Genomic DNA, 14,634 nt, shown 5'->3' on the forward strand with positions numbered 1-14,634 from the left:
ATATGCTGGGATGTTCGCAGACCAGCGCTTCCCGTCTACAACCCAATCAGCGCATTTGTATATAATCAACGATAACCTACGAAACGGAAGATTGTACACATTCTTCTGCTTAAACAAATACATCTGGTCAGCAATGATAGAAATATTTACATTAACCAGCTACATCCCAATGCACCTTTATAAATAACGACTTAACCATCAGACCATTTACCTTAACTAGGTCCCATTAAGGTTGTGAAATATGTAATGGCCCAATCCATACAAGTGTGACGTACAGATAAAAGAGATACTACATAAATTTCATAAGGAGATCTATTTTATAAGGATAAATGGCTAACGCTTACAAATTAGATGTGCACACAATTGATGAATGGCTTTAGTAATGGTATCTGGATACCTTCGTATAAAATCCATTGCATATTAAAAAACCTTACGATTATTGATTGAATGGAAAGCTTTGCTCAATAAGCGGATTATTCAAAACACTGCATCTTTTAAAAAAAAGTTGTTAACTTTTTCTTTCAGAAGCTGTGATTGTAAACCCTCCGTAGCAGTGAATGGGCGGATACTGCGGCAGGGCGGTTGATAAACAACCCCAGGTCCTCCCAATAAACCCACCAACACGATTATCCAGCACAGCCGCACCAAGACCGTTACAGGTGCGGCTAACTGTCAGGGACCGTATATCAGTGCTCCAAACGGAACTCTTGTATCTGTATCTGTATAGCCGGTATATACGAGGTGTGCAGGAAGGTACCGTAAAGGGACCTGCTGGAGCCACAGCTTGACCAATAGCAGTGCTGAAAGGTGCCGTAAAGGGACCTGATGGAGCCACAGCTTGACCAATAGCAGTGCTGAAAGGTACCGTAAAGGGACCTGTTGGAGGCGCAGTTTGACCAATAGCAGTGCTGAAAGGTGCCGTAAAGGAACCTGCTGAGCCACAGCTTGCCCAATAGCAATGGTGAAAAGGTACCCGTAAAGGGACCTGTTGGAGGCGCAGTTTGACCAATAGCAGTGCTGGAAGGTGCCGTAAAGGGACCTGTTGGAGGCGAAGTTTGACCAATAGCAGTGCTGAAAGGTGCCGTAAAGGGACTTGATGGAGTCACAGCTTGACCAATAGCAGTGCTGAAAGGTACCGTAAAGGGAGATGCTGGAGCCATAGCTTGGCCAATAACAGTGCTGGAAGGTGCCGTAAAGGGACCTGATGGAGCCACAGCTTGACCAATAGCAGTGCTGAAAGGTGCCGTAAAGGGAGCTGCTGGAGCCATAGCTTGGCCAATAGCAGTGCTGGAAGGTACCGTAAAGGGACCTGCTGGAGTTACAGCTTGACCAATAGCAGTGCTGGAATGTGCCGTAAAGGAACCTGCAGGAGTCACAGCTTGACCAATAGCAGTGCTGGAAGGTGACGTAAATGGACCTGATGGAGGCGCAGTTTGACCAATAGCAATGCTGGAAGGGGCCGTAAAGGGACCTGCTGGAGCCACAGCTTGACCAATAGCAGTGCTGGAAGGTGCCGTAAAGGGACCTGCAGGAGCGCCGTAAACCCGGCGATGTTCCGGCCGAGTGGTCAGGACCAGGGATTCATTACCGCCCGCCACGGTTCACTGGTTTTACTCAGCGGCCGTTTAAAGACTGGTTTATCAGATATCCCCGCTGATGCCCGCTCGATTAGTCACGGCTGCCGCTGCTGCTGCCAGAGTGTAGGCATTCCGCCGTACCCGTATGTCAATGGCAGGTTCCGATAAATAGTTTAAGGTTTGTTGAATACTTCCCACATCGCGCTCATCTCCGTTTCAGTAACCCAGGGCCACACAACGTTTGTGTAATCACTACAGCAGGCGGCACACTTCAGAGCAAGGGTATAAAACCAAGTACTTTAGCCAGCTATAGTAGTAAGAAAATATTTGATTGATGCATTTTCATGTTTTACCAGTAGTTTTACGTTGTCAATGACCTCAGTGAGGTCATGTCGATACAATTAGGGTCTTCATCTATTCATCACAACAATTAGTATCAGTAAAATGGTTCCAAATGGCATTTGGGATTACTCGCTCATATTGATCTGTGAAACGTATGCATAAGTTTAATTGCTCTTGGGGATAAAATCATTTATTCCTGTAAGTACATGCCCATGAGAAAGCTCTGAGATTGATTGAGGAGTATTACGTTATTTATAGCGGCGTAGGATGATGATGTAAACCACTTTAGAACTCCAGACGTGATGTAGAGATGTGCACTGTGCAGCAAGACACTGTTTAAGCACAACTATAATCGTCTGATAGATATACCACTCTATAGAACAGGAATGCACACATGGCAGACATGTTAAGTTAGGAGTATCACAGCTCTTAATCAGAAAGTTGCAGTATGGATTAAGGCTTGAACATGTATGCACCTTTGTGGGGCAAGTGCCTTGGGGTTTAAAAGTGTTCGACTTAATTGGCTTGCATACGTTGCATGATTCTCCATAGAAAATCTGTGTTTTGCTAAAACGTGGGTGGTGTTCTGTTTAGGTCTTTATACTCCCTTGCCACTAGGACGGCGCTCTCGCCGCGCTCTCTCTGCGACCTAAAATTTGACAGATCGTTTAACGAATTGTATAGAAAGGAAACACTATGTGTTTTTTGTTGTCCTCTCTGTCACACTTTAGCATGTTGTATGATATACCGAGTAAGAAATCAAAGGTAACACATATCCTATTCAGGTCGCAGTGAGAGCGCATCGCGATCGCCGTCTAGTGGAAAGGGGACATTAGAAAGTATGCGGCCTTTAGAATGTAGTATACCTTTTTTATGTGTATCATCCCAATGAGTACCGGATGCTGAGTAACGGTCTTATGTTAATTGGTTAGGTTACAAACGTCAAAAAAGAAATCTGCATGGCATCGGCATAGACGTAGGAGTCTAACCAAACCTCCGTTGGGACTAAGAATACATTGAAGGAGGATCAATTTAATTTGCAAGGCACACTTTAAGTGTCTTGTTTAAGTTATGAGGCAACAAACCGGGGTTAGCTGTAATATCTGCGAGGCCCCGTGACTGCGTGAGGCATTTACACAGGGGGCCTGAAGTTACCCGAGTGTCTTCAATATGTTGCGCAAACGTCTTTAGAGATGATTGGATGGGACCTTAGGGTATGACTACTTTGGGGTGATGTAAAAGGCTAATCCAACATCCGTGAGGAGGAATGCTGGAGCTGAAACACGTCAGGAACGTGCGTCAGCGACATCCGTCTGGGCGGTCAGGTCGGTCAGCGGGGAAACTTAATGGGGGCCGTGTTTTATCGGCTCAGCTGTTCCGGCATTGGGACGGTGTTTGGGCATCGTACCAGCTTTACTCAGATTACACTATAATAACTCTTTAGAACTTACGTTACGTGGCGATGAAAAACCAAGTGGATACACGTCAGAGAAACTACTTGTATCTGTATCTATATGCGACCGCCTTTTGGCGTAACACACCGGCTTCGCAGGCACTCGGCGAGGCATCAGCAGCTGGTTATATCACACTGAGTGACTTGTCACACCTACCTTTTGCTTATCTGACTGCAAAATTTGTTTTGAAGCTATGCGCTTATTGTTCTTGGCACATCAATCCTTGGTTAAAAACTTTGGAACTTGAAGGCATAGCTATTTCTTGCTCTTGAACTGGTTTAAGATACTCAGTAGTTGGTACATCTACCAGTTTATTTGTCATTCTGTACATCATGCATTTTTTGCAGTCACAGAAGCGCAGTAATACAGTTTAAGTAGCTTAAGAGCTCTTCTTCGGCTCTTGTCGTCTCGCGAGACGGTCGACAGCTGATGCACCTGATGTACAAAATGATGAATACGGTAGAAACTTCTAATGTCAATACGATTCATAGACACCGTGTGAGGCGTAACATTGCGATGCAGGTCAACAGGAGCGAATAGCATGCGGTCACGGTCAACGCGAAAGAGGAAATTGGAGACGCTAACAGAATGTGAAAGTCTGTAATAAAAACGCCAATTCTACTCCAAAAGCTTTAGAAGAAATTCCGCCTGATTCATGGGTAACTCACTTCAAAGCATTACATGAAAAACGTAGGCTTGAGAGGCAAAATTTTGACACTGAATTTGAAATGAAAATTAAAGACAATCTAAAGGCACTGGAGGAACTCATGATCAACACAGAGCAAGGGCCTCTTGATTGCCAAATCACGGAGGCTGAAATAAGTAGTGCAATAACGGCTCTCAAAAACAAAAAGGCGAGCGGCGAAGACATGATAATTAACGAAATGCTGAAAGCGGGACACAGCTTACTTTTAAAGCCTCTTGTTGCATTATTCAATCGCACCTTTTTTAGTGGAAAATTCCCCCAAACCTGGTCAAAAAGCTACATAGTGCCCATATTCAAATCAGGGAGAAAAGACGACACTAACAACTACCGCGGGATTTCCATTTCTAGCTGTCTCGGGAAACTGTTTACCTCTGTACTAAACAAAAGGCTCTCCTCTTTTCTCGAGGAAAACAAAATTCTTAAACCAAATCAAGCAGGGTTTCGGAAGAATTACAGAACGTCAGATAACATATTTGTTCTGAAAACGTTGATTTCCAAATATACACAGTCAAGAAATCAACTATTTGCTTGCTTTGTGGATCTATCCAAGGCATTTGATTCAATTTGGCACGAGGGCCTATTATTCAAACTCATATCAAAAGGCATTTCCGGTAGATTTTTTGATATGCTAAAAAGTTTATATAGTCAATCCGCAGCGAGTGTGAAAACAAATATAGGTTTAAGTGAAAATTTCCCTGTCAAAATAGGAGTGCGGCAAGGTTGTGTTCTAAGTCCCTCACTATTTAACCTATATATCAGTGACTTAGCAGACGAACTGAATACAGGAGATTTTGATGCGCCCTTGCTAAATACATCTGAAGTATCAAGTTTATTTTATGCCGACGACCTTGTCCTACTATCAACTAGCCAAAATGGTCTTCAAAATGCAATTGATAAACTAGGTCTCTATTGCAACAAATGGAAATTATCAGTTAACATAAATAAGACAAAAATAATCGTATTTAACAAAAAGGGTCATATGTTCTCAAATCTCAAATTTCATATACTCAACGAAGACATAGAGATAGTTTCTTCATATTGCTATTTAGGAGTGGTGCTTACAATAGGTTGCAACTTCACAACAGCATTAAAAACACTACAAAAGAAGGCGCTAAGAGCTCTGTTCAGTATTAAAACAACACTAGGAGAAACCAATCCTTCAATTTCAGTATATTGTAAATTATTTGATGCCTGCGTTGTCCCAATATTGACTTATGGTGCAGAGGTATGGGGCAAAATCGGATTAAATGATAAGTCACCCATTGAACAAGTTCATCTGAAGTTTTGCAAGTCGTTATTAGGCGTAAGAAAAAACTCAAGTAATCTTGCAACAAGGGCAGAACTAGGCAGGTATCCTCTGTGGATCGAAGTATATACTAGATTGTATTCATACTACAAAAGATTAGTTAAAGAAGTGCCAAGAAATAGTCTACAATTTGAAGCTTTTCTTGTACAGCAGGACTTACACAGTCGCAACATACCATGCTGGTTTTCCAATGTTAGTAAAATCCTGGAGGAGTCTGGTTTTGCCTATCTTTTGATTAACAGTGATCGCAACACATCTTTCGCTCAGTCCGAAGTAAACCAAAGACTGAAAGACAACTTTGTTCAAAATTTTTACTCCGAAATGAATTCTCCTGGCATGAAGGAAAACCAAGGTAATAAGTTAAGAACCTACAGAAAATTCAAGCTTACTTATGAAAGAGAAAAGTACCTAGAGATAACAAATTTTAGTTATCGCCGAGCCATGACTAAATTAAGGATCAGCGATCACCCACTGCAAATTGAAGCTGGCAGATACACCCGAACTCCTCCTGACGATAGAATATGCATGTTTTGTAATAAGAATGTCAGGTGTATAGAAAATGAAATGCACTTTGTACTAGAGTGTTCTCTGTACAATGATATGCGTAATAGCCTTGTTAATGTTAAACGTGTTAAAGAGAAATATACAAACATAACAAAGGTAGACATGTTTAAATATCTGATGTCATCAACTAACTATGACATTTTGGAAGAACTGTGTAAGTTCGTTTACTCTTGTTTTAAGAGGAGGGACGAAGCTTGTAGAAAATAGTTATTATTAGGATATATCATTGTTTATTTGTTGTCATTAACTTTATATCAAACTTAATGCATTTAGCCCCATTGGGGCATGAACATGCAATAAACATCATTGTCATTGTCATTGTCATTGTCATTGTCATTGTCAATAATAGCGTTCGTGTTCACACAATATAATCCTCTACATAGGCGCTTGAAGGCTTGCTCATGCTTGTTTGGAGTAAAACGTTTTGGCATCGCCCGGATTGAATTGTGCAGGAGGCATATAATACCCAACTACAGGATTTTAATACTTCTTGGAAAATTGTGAAGTAGCGGGGTAGTGATTTCCGGTTTGAAAAGAAATGAAGAAGTCGCCTTTACGGTTTAACAGTCAGCGGGATGTAAAGTAGCAACAACAACGATGCTATCGTACATTTCAAAAGCTCTGACACAATGGAAGGGCTCTTGCTAATGTATTAACCATGATATTCTACAGGCCTCGGGTGTCTTAAATGGCCTTAACATGCTTCTTCTAACGAAGTTTATATTAAGCAGTTCGAACTTTCAATCCACTGGTTCAAAGGTAGTCGCTAACCATCGGAACACTGCTTATATCTACATTTTAAACGTTTTGTACTTTCTCACTAACATACCTAGTGTGCTCGAAGATGATTTGCAATCGTTAGCCTAAAACCACGAACATGTTGAAATTCCATCCCTCTAGGTAAAGTTGATAACACCTTTTCCACTGACAGTGCGACTGTTCTTTCTTATCAACATGTGCACTTTCTAAAAAGCCTCGCGTGGCCCTGTGGTAGGGATAATTGCTTACTTAGTGTACCACGAAGCATTTACTCCAGGACGGTGTGTGTCCCCATTGAGACGCTGTTGGGTAGATAACGCTTTAATCGATACGTTAAAGGCCAAGCAAAAAGATTCGTCAGTGTTTCCAAACCCCACAGCACCATGCAACAAGTCAGTGCTGCATGTACAAGTGAGTGACATCCCCAAAAGGCAAACTTACATCAGCAATTCGGCCAAAGGACGTAGAAAACCCAATGGTAGCGCCCTTTATGACGATTCCATCTGGAATATACTGAGTATGAAAACATTCTATTATGTTTGGAGGCTAAACTAAAAACTATCTAATCAAACATTTATCATCGGCGGAATGAATGGGTCATATATATTCTGTCACTGTTTCGAGTATTCATCAATTGCTAATGCCCTGTCATAATAATATTCAATTCCTGAAACAGAAAATTAAATTTAAAAAACTGCCTTGTTGTATTTGCATGTTTTACCAGTTCTGCGGTCAAGCTCTATCAACAACTACACAGGCAAAAATAGTTATATCTCCAGGTACCGTTATGTCAACCAAGGATTGATGTGTTCAAATATTTCTACTTTCCTAGAACAATTGTTAAGTGGAACTCGGTGCCACCATGTGCAACAGGAACATCCTCACCAGCTTTAAACAGCATGCAGTCAGATGTGACATGTCTTTCGATAACCAGCTGCTGCCGCGCCGCGTGCCTGTGAAGCTGATGTGTTACGCCGAAGGGCTGTTAATGTTATTCCGGCCATATAGATAACGATAGAGATACGAGTATCTATATTAGTCCATATCAATAAGCTGCCCAACGGCGTGGCTCACCAACTTTTTTATGACAAAAGTAAACTGTAATTTCCGGTAGTGAGCTGACGGCCGTTAGAAGTGAGCTATACGGACTGAACCATGCCCGAGGCCTTTCCGAGACAATTTCTTGGTCTATATGAGATGAATGGATCCATAGCCGAATCAGTTCTGGTGAAGATAGAGGTACTTGTATTAGTTAATATCAGTAAACTACCGAACTGCGTGGCTCACCAACTTTTTATGACAAAAGTAAACTGTAATTTCTGGCAGTGAGCTGACGGTCGTTAGAAGCGCCTTACCCAGGCAATCCGCGGGTCTCTATGAGACGGAGGGGCCATAGCCGGATCAGTTCCGGCAGGACTCCGCTCTCTAATTGGTTTCTGCAGAGCTGTTCATGACCGTGAGGCAGGATGGGCACTTCCAGTGCAGGCCGTTAACACCCCAGTAATGAAAGTCAACTCGCTGGGCACATCTACAATCTCAGCTATGACCGTTTGCGCTAAAAGGTTCAGGGTCATTGGGCCGTTATTTGGACGGAGAGTCGCAATCATGGGAGGTTTTGGAGCTCAATTGGATGTATAAATGGATGATTGCAGCATGGAAATATCCAGGAAAGGATTTGAGGTGTGGGGTGATGTGAAGGTGGTACATCACGTCCACGTGATCCACGATGTCTACATGTGTGGTGCTCCAGTTATTGGCAACGTGTCAACCTCTAATCTCCAAGCAGATCCTACGATGACATAAGATGGTACTAAACTGGCCAAGGAGTGTAGCTAGCCTAAGAGGTACCCATTTGCCAGGTAGAATCTTCCCCCAGTCGGCTAGAACAAAGGCTATTAAAATCCTAATCAAATTGTAGCGAAACACATTAGCTGAAGTCGGCTTCACTCCTCTGGCAGCTTTTGATACTATCTTATGCTACCGTAGGATCTGCTTGGAGATTAGTCAACCTCTGCATGTTACATATGCTTCTGCACGCCACTCAAGCAAAATCTAAAACAACCTGTTCATCTCTCTGCCAGTACCCTTCTCACAGAACACATTCTATAGTAATTTTGCAGCTGAAGCATAAAATATTTGAATGGTCTTGTGGTGATTTTATTTATTTTGGGGTGGGGGGCGGGTTAAAACAGCCACAACGCACGCCCAAGACCCGCAAACCCGTTCAAATCTCTCCGATAAAATCCACATGTTTGTAAGTTGCAGTTGAAAAGGAGAACATGGAACCAAAATGAACAGTAGAAGGTCTCCAACATTAAGTCAGTTAATCGTAAGGCTAGATTCTTTCTACATAAACATGAGGGAAAAAACAGAAAAGAATACACCGTGTAAACCCTGAAGTTAACTTTTTTAGCCATTAGGGTCCAAACGTGGGAGCTAAAACACTTTTCATCGGATGACTTTACTAATCACGGTTCACCTACATCTTTATCAAATACCCGTTGATCAAAACTCAACATTTGTCAAGTTTTCAATTACTCTCCGTCCCAATGGTGAATTCTATCATGTGGTGCTCCATGTTCATTATCGGCTCTGTCGTCGGAATCAAGAAGGCCACTCGATTGTTTTTTTGTCCTGATGGGAAACGGTCCTGATTGGTTAGGTGATGTATTTGCCATGGAGAAGATTTGTAGTTAGCCATAGAGAAAGATAGAGCCGTTTCGTTAGGAGTAACCCCCGGTGGTGTTCCAAGGTCGAAGGAATATTCTTATTCTTCTTCTTCATGTGCACGTCCAACTTCATAGAGCTGAAGACTCCGGACGTGGACAAGGGTCTTTTGGTTTGGTGGTGGTCGCTTTTCTAGTTCTGTGCTTTATGTTTATGTGAGTGTATGGGTTTTATTCCGCTACAACAAAAGGAAAGATGTCTTTTGAATAATTCCAGACTAAATCAGATGGTAATACCGACGACCTACTTCGGACGAAAGACACAGTCACATCACATACATAATGCCACTGCATTACCTCAACGTGCATGCAGCACGCATGCAGCACCAAAGGAAAGCCTACAACCAGATCTATTTGTTAATCAATCTTTCGTTGAAGTGATCGGAATTGCTAAGAAACCCTATTCACAACTGTAACAAAATTCGAAAGGAAGTTATTATGTACAATGACAAAAGAACAGGTTAAATCAAAGCAAACTGGCAATATAAATAGAACACAAATTAAAAACTAGAATTAAGAGAATAGATCACACAATTGCATATTGAAAATGATCACAGCATTGAAGTAGGCTAGTGACCCTGGAAGTGTCAATATGTCATCCAACAAGGGGATGGTAGATTGTTGCGGAATTCTCGGAGCGCTGAGAATTGATGAGATGGACTAACTCCCGCCTGCTGTGCTTGTCCCTGCGTTTGGTTGATGGATGGGTTGGAACATCTGGGACTTGTCTCAGGGAACAGGATGATGGGGTTCTTGGTGTGATGTATGACGATTTCGGACATGTGACCACAGGGGTGGCTCAGTGGGGCCGTGCAAGCTTTTGGGCTTCATTTTTTGTTGACACATGATGAAGGATGTACGTTTGTGCCTTATATTTCATGTACATTATGTTGTATTCTATAGACAACATAACTAGGGGCAAAGCAAAACTAACATATATTAAACATAGCTACCTGTATACCATTGTCTTCCGAGACAGATGGATGCCAACAAAATGTATATTCGTATCATTAACAAAGGTGTTTTATCTGTTCATCTTTTCAAACTTGGTTGTATAAACTTGTTTGTGTAGCTACTCGTACGGAGACGCTTCTAATGAAGATGAATAGTAAGCAACAAATTGGCAATTTCAGTTCAAAGCCAGCCTCAGTTCTTTGTGTGTCTATGTCTCCCTTACTGTCAGAACATGTTATTTGTAGCCTCTGGCATGCAACTGGTGTGCGAATATTCGCGCGGTTGATCTTAGGAAACCACAACATTCCAGTGGCTAGGTTAAGCTTATAGCCACGTCACCATGCACATCTTTCTGCTCTAAAACCAGTGACTGCATTTACTATATATTGCGGTCCTTAGCCATTGTTTCAGTATGTCCAATGTGTCGTACTCTCCCCGATCTCTCATGGGATTATTAGATACACAGAGAGCTCCTGGTGTTAGGCTTTATAGACGAGTCTGTTGGTTTTCTGTGCATGTGACCAGACCACACTAGCCATTTTGTTCGAAAAGCATGTATGGTGGCCTAATCAGTCCATCGTTTCAATGGAATTTCTTCATTCAGTTTGCTACTCTGCGTAATATGAAGTGTGTAAACCTGTGTTCAATCTGCTCGACGCTACACGGACGCATTTTACTTCCATCGCAAAAAGATGCTCGATCGCAAAAAAAACATCTTCAACCCTGGTAGTTGGTTTATTTGGCAGAATAACTATTGTCGCCTCTAATTCTGTTTCCTTTCCAAGACACGAAAACTGTTGCAGGAAAGAAACTCGATCTGTTAAAAATCTCTGGTCCCCGAAGGATGCCCATTAGAATATTGTTAAATCGGTCTATACTGCCAATTAGAGCACATTTTTATATTTGATGAATATGTCAATATCAATCAATTCATTGGAAGGTGTTCGCGTCAATATTGATACAATTGCCATTTGATCACAGAATAAAGTGGAGGAGCGCAACAGCTTGACCTAGAGTTCTCCGCTATGAGTCCCGATATTTACAGTCATGTGTCTTTGATTGATGAGCCCGAGGGCGCTAAGTCCCCCCAAGGCCGTTTTGTGGCCGTACGCGAGACGGGGGGAGACGGATCAGCCCGATAAGGCAGTTTACTGCGCTGTGGTAGCGATAGATTACCGCCAAACTGCTCATGACTCTCAATTGAACAGCGAGGGACACTCCGTCTGTCGCCAACACAAACTGAACTGAGGAAAATCTCTAAAGCTTATGACTAGGTGTGGGTACCGGTACAAATATCCAGGTCCATGTACGGTCCAGGTGCAGAGGATCAGCTCTAGGTCCGAACCTTATCATATGTGGAACATACAAATGTGCGATACTCAAACCAATGGTCTATTTTGCTACTAAGGATTCTGTTGGTGGCGTGCCCGATGTCCATGGATGTTTTAAAGCCTATCCTATCAATGGAAGCAATAGATAACCGCCAAACTGCTCATGATTCTCACGCAAAATGGGCGCCTCCATAGAACGCACCACAGCGAGAGGCACTCCGTCTGTCGCAAATACACACTGAACCGAGGAAAATCTCTAAAGGTTATGACAAATGGCTTAAACTTAGGCTATAGGTTGGACCAGAGAAGCGCAGTCTGGAGCTGTTCCAGAAGTGGCCATCATATAAATGGTTCGTTGAATGCTAAATGCTTCAGGCGATACCCATCACCATGCACTGTGTATACAGGCAAAACCCATCACCATGCACTGTGTATACAGGCAAAACCCATCACCATGCACTGTGCACACTGGTTACTGGACACATGCCAACTGCCCACGGTTTGACGCATAGGTAGTGCACAGATGGGGCTCCAAGACTCTATCATTCATACTATTGTATTTTATACTGATGGCATTTGCTAAGTTACAGTTAGAGCTTGATACATACTTACGGAATCGTGTCTTAAGACATGCTCATTTGTTAAGTATTCTTAGACGACAAAAATCAACAGTAGGCAACAGCAATAACGTATTTAGATTCAACCGGAAAATAAATGCCGTTTCAAGTGTCTTACCTAAGTTTAAATTGCTTTCCTTGATAAATACTCCTCAGGAAACCACATCGACCAAATTTCAGTAGTTCATACAGACATCCAAGCCGGTCGGTGTCTGATAGAAAAGGACTTCCAAACAAAGAGGAATTTTTTTCCAGATCCTCTTCACTATTTGTTTTTCATTATTACGAATTCCCCTCAGCCACGATGTAAGGATTGCTCTCAATTGTTATTTATCGCAAGTTTGGAGATTTTTGTGATCTTCTTTTGTGAGCCTCGTTGCCATTGTGAGATCTTGTGGCTTATTTCTCTCCACACCGCCAGCATCACTGACCTGTTCGCACGTTATCTAGATTAAGGTGTGAAGCCCTTATGCACTGTGTCATATGCACGTGTCAACGCAATTAATCTGTAAGCCCAAAGGTGCTGCGCGGGACACGTTTTCTCTTGTGCGGCAGCACAGTGGGATTGTCTACAGTGTTCAGATTAAACTTTCACGTCCTTCGTTTCTAACTTATTGTTATTAATGCAATTTTAATCGATTGATATTAGTTGGCGATGTTCGGGTAGGCGTTTCTTAATGACACGCGGCCTAATTACGTCGGCATGATGAATGGATGGACGGGAAACGTCGTGCGATTATTTTCATCAAAGGTCATTTCAACTGTTTTTAATCTACATATAAGCCAATACTGAAGCGTGTAAGACGGAATTCCGCTTATTTTCATCAGTGGAATCTGCTTATTTCAGCAGTTTAATCTACAACAGTCAATACTGAATCGTGTAATACGTTAGACACAGAGACGCTCCTTGCCAAGTTCCTGTACTATATTGTATTGTGATAGTTGACTGATGCAATTCGGGTGGCTGATAACCATGGAGCGGTTTGGTAATTGTGTTCTCCTGAAGATACACGATTGTTATTGCGTTACCATAGACAGAGACAGAGACCTGCACGGACCAATGAAACCAGCCGTCTCTAATGGCAGGATCGTTTAAGACTACTCGCTAGCTTTAAGGCAGAAGAGAATGTGCTCCGGAATTCGGGTTTTCTACTTCTGCAGTCAAAGACACTCGCTGCCCAGTGTTGACACACAGTTTCTTTACACTTGTGTTCCACAGAGCGTTATCAAGTATGCTGCAGGTACAAATTGATACAGAACAAAATCCGTTCCGTATGAAAAATATGCAATGTTTTGGCCGTGATTTTGCCGTTGCTGAACGTGGTGCTTTATCTTGCTGCCACATGCTGAATTCATTTTTTTATGCTATCAGAATTTTTTCAAATGCTCTCTGTATCTTAAACATACACCACATACGATGTCACATCGTCTGTGTGATGCATCGATGTATATTCAAATTTCGTCGTTTAATGCCTGGACGAGGTAATGATGGTAGTGACCTATACATTTGCAGAATAGTCAGTAACCAATGAGGTGTAAGTCTAATATATAGATGAAAGAAAGTCTTGTACTCACGCGGATTCTGTGCTCGCTGTAGACCCAGCACCAGTAGTTAGCTGGGATGTCGCAGTAGAAAGTAGCGTTAGAGCCACGCAGGTTACAATCGTCGGGACGCTCTTCATGGTGTTGGGGATTCTTCCTTCCTTACAATAGGAATCTAAAGCGACACGAATCATGCCTGTACAGAAAGGCAGGAATGCAAGTAAGGTGTGCCTCACAGACACAGTCACTCACACTGTCACAGGTATGCTTTATCGGGAGGCAGAGCAACCTAGTCTCCAAAACACCCGGAGTTCCAGAAAGACTCTTGTTGTGTGGAACGCGGCAGTCCTCGGCCAATAAGTCATAACTGCCCACGAGGAATAGCTGATGAGCTTGACGCGCTGTCTTCCACGTGACGAGGCCTGCCGAAAACGTACCACCCGGTTGGCTGGGATTCTGGGCGAACCCACTTCCCTACTGGCAGCGTGATTTCTGCTGCTCTATTGGCGATGGCGACTGGATCGCGTCATCATCGCGTCATCATCATGCTCGTACACCCACGTGTGCAGACGATGTCTGACAGGTAGCCAATCACAGGCAACGCTTTTGAAACTCGTTAGCTTCTGATCCTGTCGATTCTTCTAATCGTGAACGTTTCCGATCGAAAATCGTCTTGGCTCTTACGTAAGACCTACCGCCACCGCACCCAATCAGTAATTGCACAGTCTAACCGGTGTATCATTACGGGTGAATGAC

General features: G+C 42.7%; 1 protein-coding gene across 1 annotated transcript in view; it reads right to left on the reverse strand.

Annotated features, from left to right (window-relative positions):
- The window catches only part of LOC118417409 (gamma-aminobutyric acid receptor subunit rho-1-like), a 71,583-nt gene extending 57,225 nt beyond the window's left edge, over positions 1-14,358 (reverse strand). Inside the window, exon 1 of the mRNA XM_035822965.1 lies at positions 13,912-14,358. Within this exon, the coding sequence (XP_035678858.1) occupies positions 13,912-14,072 (161 nt within the window). The 5' untranslated portion in view covers positions 14,073-14,358. The remainder of the gene's footprint in view (positions 1-13,911) is intronic.
- Positions 14,359-14,634: the final 276 nt, after the last annotated feature.

The sequence above is a fragment of the Branchiostoma floridae genome, chromosome 6 (assembly GCF_000003815.2).
Source record: "Branchiostoma floridae strain S238N-H82 chromosome 6, Bfl_VNyyK, whole genome shotgun sequence".
Lineage (NCBI taxonomy): Eukaryota > Metazoa > Chordata > Leptocardii > Amphioxiformes > Branchiostomatidae > Branchiostoma > Branchiostoma floridae.